We start from the raw sequence: 6,946 nt of genomic DNA, 5'->3' as shown, positions 1-6,946 counted from the left end.
TATAAATTTCTTTTATCCATTTCCTGTCATGATGCCTGACCATGATAGCTAACTATTTAATCAGGAGAAAAGATCAAACTAAAGCCTTATAGTGGAATGCTCAACATTGACTTTGGAAAAGGGATTGGAAAGAGAGACGTTTATCTGTTGTAAGTTCTTTATGAAAGAAATTCTCCACAACAGTAACTTTTTATATGTCAGTTTGTCCCATTAACATGGCAACAGGAGAATGCCCTGCATTCTAGAGAATTTTATCTTACTATTCAGTGCAATGAAACAGTTCCAGGCCATACCCTCATAAATCTCTGGGACAGTTTTCCAATATTTTTGTGTTCAAGTTCCTATAAATATGGCATTTTGAAATGGTTATGGTTTCCTGATACCTATTAGTTAAGATTATGGTTTTCCTTACTGATAATTACTTCTACTAATAGAGCAGGATTATTTTGAAGAAAGAAAAGTTCTAGTGTGGCTTGTTGGCAAAATTTATCTGTGCTAGGTTGGACTATCTCAAGTTTACAACATGGGCATATCAAATGTCTGATGTTTATGTTATATCTGGCTGCAACATACTTATGCAATGCCCATTGAAGAATACAAAAGTCATCTACTGCAACAACAGAAACTTTATTACTCAAAGAAGAGTTACTATTTGCTGCTCCCAACAAAATTTTGCTCTTTCCATTAAACTCTCTCTTTCTAGTTCTTACTTGATTTTTTATCTATTTTTTTTAGCAATGTTACCTCAAACTTAGCTTATGTAACCATCATGTCCTATTCCTTTTTTTTTTTAGCTACAAATACAATAAAATTCATGAAGATAATGGTGAGATAAGTCTGCAGCTTTTACAGTGATGTTGATGACAAACAAATCTTCAGAACCCTAAATGGGAACAACACCGCAGATAGAAGTGAATTTATCCAACATGTCCATTTCATTTTTTTTTTCCTGACCCATTACAAAATTAGAATAGCTGATATACAAACATCATTCTCTATAACTTAAATGAAGTTTTGAAGCTGAAATCATAACAACACCTTCTTAAAAATTTGTATTATGCCATGTTGAACTCCAATTATTGTTATTATCTTTGTCGGAACTTTTGTGAATTAATAGGGTCCAATTACACACACTTCTTTCTATAATTAGTCTTGTATGTTTGACTTGTATAGCTGTACTTGTAATAACTTTCTATGTAGCTGTTGTTCTATTTAGTTCCTAGAAATCAGTTCTGTAATTAGGTTGGGATTATTTTTCAATTTTTTTTCATTTCTTTTGTATTTTAAATTGCCAATATAGATTCTAATGGACATATAGAAGGAACATTTTTCTTCATTGCATTCAATTTTTATAGGTAAAGAGCGAGTATGTTAAAATGCTAATACAGGGCCCAATCTTAGTAAACAAGATGTACTCAAGAGATAGCTATAAAGAGCTAAACAGATAAGAAGATGATAAGCAAATTAGCGCCAAGCTGCAGCCTAAAGCTAACCCTGCCCAATTAACATAATCCAGGAAAAACAGATTTCCTTTCCCTAGAGAATCCCAAAACCAGAAATTAGAACTTAAGGAAAGAATCTTTAATCATCAATGCAAAAAGCTATAACCCTTCAAACACTCCCAATTTCTTTTCTTTTAGATACACCAAGATATATAGTGGTGGAAAGTACTTTTGACCAAACAAGGCAAAGCTCACACAAAGGGTATACTGAGGCACATAGATCATATCTTCACAATGAAGGAGAATATGATTTGCTGATTCCTTATCCTGAATGGATGAGTGACAACAGTACATGAGAATACAACCCCTGCTTATAGGATGGCCAATGGTGAGGAGCTTCACCTAAACTTCAAGGTGCACATGAACCCCATAGAGTTGAGGTTGAGAAGCTAATATTAGATGTCGGAGGGTTTTTTGGAAACTCCCTCTTCAGAGCTTCTTGGTTTTTTTGTTTGGTTTTGTTGGCTCTTTGGCAGCAGTTTGTCAAGTTTTGTCTTCATGTGAGTCTCTTGGAGGATATTTCGTCCTTCTTTATGTTAGTTTTCCTTTTTCTTCAATAAAATGTTCTTGTTTCATATTAATAGAATTAGTTGTATAGGTAACTTAAGTGTATAGTAGTTGCAAATATTTTACACTAGAAAGGCCGCATATCATGAGAAAATAGCTTGCATTTTCATTTGGTTTCCTAGATCAGCCAAGTAGGCCATTCCCCTCAGAGTTGAACCACTATTTGGATCCTTTGTTGAGCCCACATAGCTATTGGATCTTTTTGTCTCTTCTTTTCCCAAAGTACTTTTTTGTTGCTTTTGGATTTAGTAATTGCTCTTCCTTCCTTGTCATGATTCATTATTAATGGATTGTTTGTTTCCCATAAAAGAAATTGTCATTCTCATGGTATTTGATTCCCAGTGAGCACTTGCTTCCTTGAATCAACTTCCTATTGGAGATTGGATTGGTTTTAATAACATTATTTACTATGAATAACATTAGATAGAGCAACTTAATTTTGTCTGACTATTTGGTCACACTGTGAACCTGCTTTTTCTCTAACAACAATTTTATTCAACAAAAACTTGTTTTCAGGCACTTGCCTGAGGTACGAAGTGCTCATGAGATCCTTGGAGTACCTACTGTCAGTGCTCGATTTGGAACTGCACCTTTCTTCTGGAATTGGGGAATGGAAGCTATGACAAATCTTCTTCCTGTGGTAAAAGCTCTTACATGAAACCATGTTATTGATTTTTCAATCATCAAGTTACTTATTGATGTTTCTGCCCGCATATGGTTTGAATTACCAATATTAACCTTTTTATTGACGACTAATGGTATGTATATACAATTCTAAGAGTTGCATGTTGATTTTTTTTAAAACCAGGTTATCAGCTGCTTCTGATATTAGCCTTGGTAGAGAGAATTTAGTCTAGTTACTTCATCTAGAATGATAATCAATTAAGCCTCTTCTGTTTCATGTGCCTATTCTTTTTTGATGATTTCTCTCATGCCATGGAATGGTTTTCTGGTCCTTGAGGACCATCTCAATTGGGAATGGGCTCTGATGGGAAGAGGGAAAAAAAGGGAGAAAAAGAAAGCGTAAAAGAAAAAAACAAAAAACATTGCTTATAATAGAAAAGTGTAATTTTAAGTAGGGGTGGAAAATTTGATACAATTCACCAACACAACTCGAACCTAACACTTTTTTCGTGGGTTTGGGTTGAGTATAATTATGTTTAGGTCAAATCTGTGTTGACTTACATAACTCGTTTAATAAATGAGTAGTTTTTGGATCAACCCTCATAACATGAATTTGACCCGAATTGACCTATTTAATAATTGTGCTAATTAACCTAATTATAACTTTAAACTATTTCACCCATATTTGATTCAATTTAAATTTGCTTTTGAATAAATAGGTCAATTGAGGCATAAACATGTTTGGTTTGGACACTAATTATATAGATTTATATAAGACTTAACTCAACTTGATTATTAAATAGAAGGACCTAGTTATTAAATGTGTTAAATGGGTTACATGATGTATTATCCGTTTAATAATGAGGTCGTATTTGGGTTTATGTTTTAACCGACTATTATTTGTGTCATGTTTGGTTTAACCTATTTAGTAGAATGCCTAAACTTTGACATGACATGAACATGACCTACCAACACGAATTGTTATCCCTAATTTTAAGTAAATCTTGCAGGAATTTCTGAGAGATAGGAGCAAAGTCCAAGAATTGGTTCAATTGTTTGACCCCATAGTCCGAGCTATGGATGGAATTGCAGGAGAGCGTGTGTCAATGAGGGTGAGATAAATGAACTGCTTTACTTACTTTCCTAACCAGTTTTTTAATTTATTTATATTTTGATGAGGGGAGGGGGTGTGGAGTTCTGGTCATTTAATAATATATTATCAAGCCAAGTATTGATTTGTCCTAATTTTGACTGTAGGTTGATTTGGAGTGTTCAGATGGCCGCAATACAGTTGGTCTTTTCAGTCACCGTAGACTCTCTGTGTAAGTCTTTGCTTTCTGGAACTTCGCTGCATGAAACTCTGCCTTACCTTCACTTATTTCTTCTTGGCTTTTATATGCCTTTATAACCTTCCATTCTTGTGCTAGTAAAGCTATATTCTGATGTTAATTTCTTGGATGGATGAAGCAATGTCTTCACTAGGGCCTTGCAATTTGACATAATTATAAGGGGCTTGGTGAAGTTGTTTGCCTTCCCAATCACCAGTCTAAATTGGTTGTTGTTTGAATTAATTTCTTGCATGTTTTTTCTACCATAGGTTCTTTCAATTCAATAATTTTATATCGTTTTTCAGTCAAGAGGCATAATATTTGTAAAATGAATGTGGTTCAAATGAAGATGCTAAGATAGATAAGTGTCACTGCAGATAAGATAGAATGAGAAATTATACACTTTCCAAAGTTGGTAGAGGTAGCTGTGACAGATGATAGGATGAGAATTTCTGTAAGGTGGTTTGACCACATGCAACAAGAGAATGAGTGCAGCTCAAGTGATGTCCAAGTATCACTAATACCTCTGAAAACATCAACTAATACTGCATCTAATCCAAACTACACAGGATTTCTTTCTTTCAGGTTTAAATAATAAAACCCTCATTTACCAATCCAACATTACTAAATTTGCTCCTCCTTGTCTTGTTCCTCCACCTTCATGCTACATCTCCAGAATGAAGGGTTTAGCCTTTCATGGAGTAGTTTTTACACACAGATTTCATAAGAAAATCTATATTAAAAAGTAAAATGGGAGAAGTGTCCAATGTATCAACAAAAAAAATGTGGAATGAATAATCGTCTCCTCTAACCTAATAATGTAATGTATTTATATCCTGAACCTAAAAATAACATGTGGCACATTTTCAATGGCCATTTAAACCAAAATGTTGTTTAAAAACCCTAAATTGCTAAAAAAAACTTTGAAATCAAGATTTTTGATTTGAAAAATGCAAGGATCTTGGCCAAACCGGATTCAGCATCCCTGATATCAGAATTCTGATGTGGAACCAATTTCTTCTCAAGGTTGAAACTGTCAAATCAGTTTTGAGGTTTTCCAAATTGAAATTTCGACCTGATGCACTGGTTGCTCCTTTACATGCTGTCTCCAAATCATTTCCAATTCAGGAAACTGATTTCACATGCTGCCTTTTGTTAACATTTCCATCCTTGAAATCCATTCACCTTGTGAAATCTGTTTGCCTTGATTCCAAAACTGATTTCCCATGCTTTTGTGACTTTTCCTGCATTTCTCCTCTTTGGCACACTACCAAGGCTCCTCTCAAGCATACTTGTACCTCCATTCCATCTCACATGCTGGGCTTGCAGCAAACATCTCACATTTTCTCCATTGTCTGTCTTTTTACTCAAAAAATAATGTGTTAGTCCTCACAGGTGGCACCAACACAAATATAATCTGAAGGTAGTGATTTGATCCATTTCTCATGTCTAAAACACAGCCTTAACATCTTTGTATGTATGATTTGGGCACAAATGAGCAACTTAGGAACAGAGGAAAAATATTGAGTTGAAGCAATGAATGAAAATATATGATAGCTCATGACTCAGACAGAAAAAACTACATAATCCTTTGTAGCACTTGATGTTGAAAAAGGATTCATGTAAATGATTCTAAGTGGTAAAGATTTAAGACTTTCTTGATCTGAGGTTGTAAATTAGTTGTGAGGTAATATTTATTTTCTTGATCTCTAACCTAGTTATTTTATTTTTCTTCCACAATTGGGTTTAGTAGTTAATGCCTTTTAATTTGTAATATTACATCTATATCTTAAGATTTTATACCAGTGTGTTTTCTCAATTTAGTTCCATGTCTTATTTTATAAGAATGACATGATATCAGCATGTGTTGTATTCAGTTTCCTTTAGTAATATGAATAGGATTCATATCTTTCAGCTCAGTTGGATTTGCCACAGCTGCATTTGCACTGGCCGTGCTTGAGGAAGCAACCTGGTGTCTGGTTCCAGAAGAGGTATGTTTACAACAGCACAAGGATTTAAAGCAGCAGTATTTGAATTCAACACTGTTAACCTTCTCTTACGTTGTTCACATAGCCTGAAGGAATTGCAATTGACGCAAGGATATCTTCTCAAACGTGCCGCCCAAGGAACAATCAACTTTATAATGAACAAGTAAAGATTTTCTGATCCGAAAAATCACTTCTTCACTTAATTTTTATTTGGTTGTAGGTTTGGTTAACCTTTTACTTTCATCAGGCCCCCATGGATGGTGGAAACGGATCCAAAGGAGCTTGGATTGGGGATATACGTATGAGGGGTGCTCACACAGAAGTCCAAGAACAGTTGGAAATTTTTCTTCAGCTTTTCAACCCAACCCAGTGGTAAAAGTCTTCAATTGCTTTGATTTATGTCATAGAAGTGCTTGAAGATCTAATATCTGAAGTGTTCTTACATCTGAGGTGCTGATGGATACATATTTGCAGAGAGCTTTACCATTTTGGGAGATCACATGATGATTCACTCATATTCTTCTTGAGGAAAGTGATCAAAATATCATGAAACCTTTTATGTGATAAACTTATTGTATTAGCAATTACATTTTATTTCTTTTTGTAAATGTGTTAGTTCCCCATAATTTGATGATTACTAAAAAACAATATGCAATTCCTTGTGTTTTATCTTCTGGTGAATAAGCTTTAATTTCTTTTTAACCAAAATATGACCATTTCATTCATCTAATCTGGCTGGGAGTGATTTTAAGAGGATTAGAGACGTCTATAACTACAATCACAGCTAATTAAACTGAGCTGAAATCCAGATTGTGATCAAACTTCAATTACAGAAAGAAACATAGCTACTACTTAGACTAAATCTAGATTGTGATCCTTCAAAACCAATCACATTTACTTCTGAGACATATGGGGTTCAAATCAATTAAGCTCCTAT

The 6,946-nt window shown here is 34.3% G+C and overlaps 2 protein-coding genes across 2 annotated transcripts in view; both read left to right on the top strand.

The window, feature by feature from the left end:
• LOC117916317 (glucan endo-1,3-beta-glucosidase-like) overlaps positions 1-60 on the top strand; it is a 1,229-nt gene extending 1,169 nt beyond the window's left edge. Inside the window, exon 3 of the mRNA XM_034832272.1 lies at positions 49-60. Within this exon, the coding sequence (XP_034688163.1) occupies positions 49-60 (12 nt within the window). The remainder of the gene's footprint in view (positions 1-48) is intronic.
• Positions 61-68: 8 nt separating this feature from the next.
• Positions 69-6,099, top strand: LOC117916316. The gene is made up of 5 exons (XM_034832271.1): positions 69-149; positions 2,586-2,709; positions 3,704-3,805; positions 3,951-4,015; positions 5,937-6,099. Exons 1-5 carry the CDS (start codon positions 97-99, stop codon positions 6,097-6,099), a joined length of 507 nt encoding a protein of 168 aa, XP_034688162.1. The 5' UTR covers positions 69-96.
• Positions 6,100-6,946: the final 847 nt, after the last annotated feature.

This window comes from Vitis riparia, chromosome 6 (genome assembly GCF_004353265.1).
Source record: "Vitis riparia cultivar Riparia Gloire de Montpellier isolate 1030 chromosome 6, EGFV_Vit.rip_1.0, whole genome shotgun sequence".
In the NCBI taxonomy this organism is placed as follows: Eukaryota; Viridiplantae; Streptophyta; class Magnoliopsida; order Vitales; family Vitaceae; genus Vitis; species Vitis riparia.
This window is presented reverse-complemented; position numbering and strand designations above follow the sequence as displayed.

Coding starts and splice junctions, on each gene's coding strand:
- LOC117916316 (XM_034832271.1), top strand. CDS start 97: ATGCTCAACATTGACTTTGGAAAAGGGATTGGAAAGAGAGACGTTTAT. Junction 3,806..3,950: donor GAGAGCGTGTGTCAATGAGG/GTGAGATAAATG, acceptor TTTTGACTGTAG/GTTGATTTGGAGTGTTCAGA. Junction 4,016..5,936: donor AGTCACCGTAGACTCTCTGT/GTAAGTCTTTGC, acceptor CATATCTTTCAG/CTCAGTTGGATTTGCCACAG.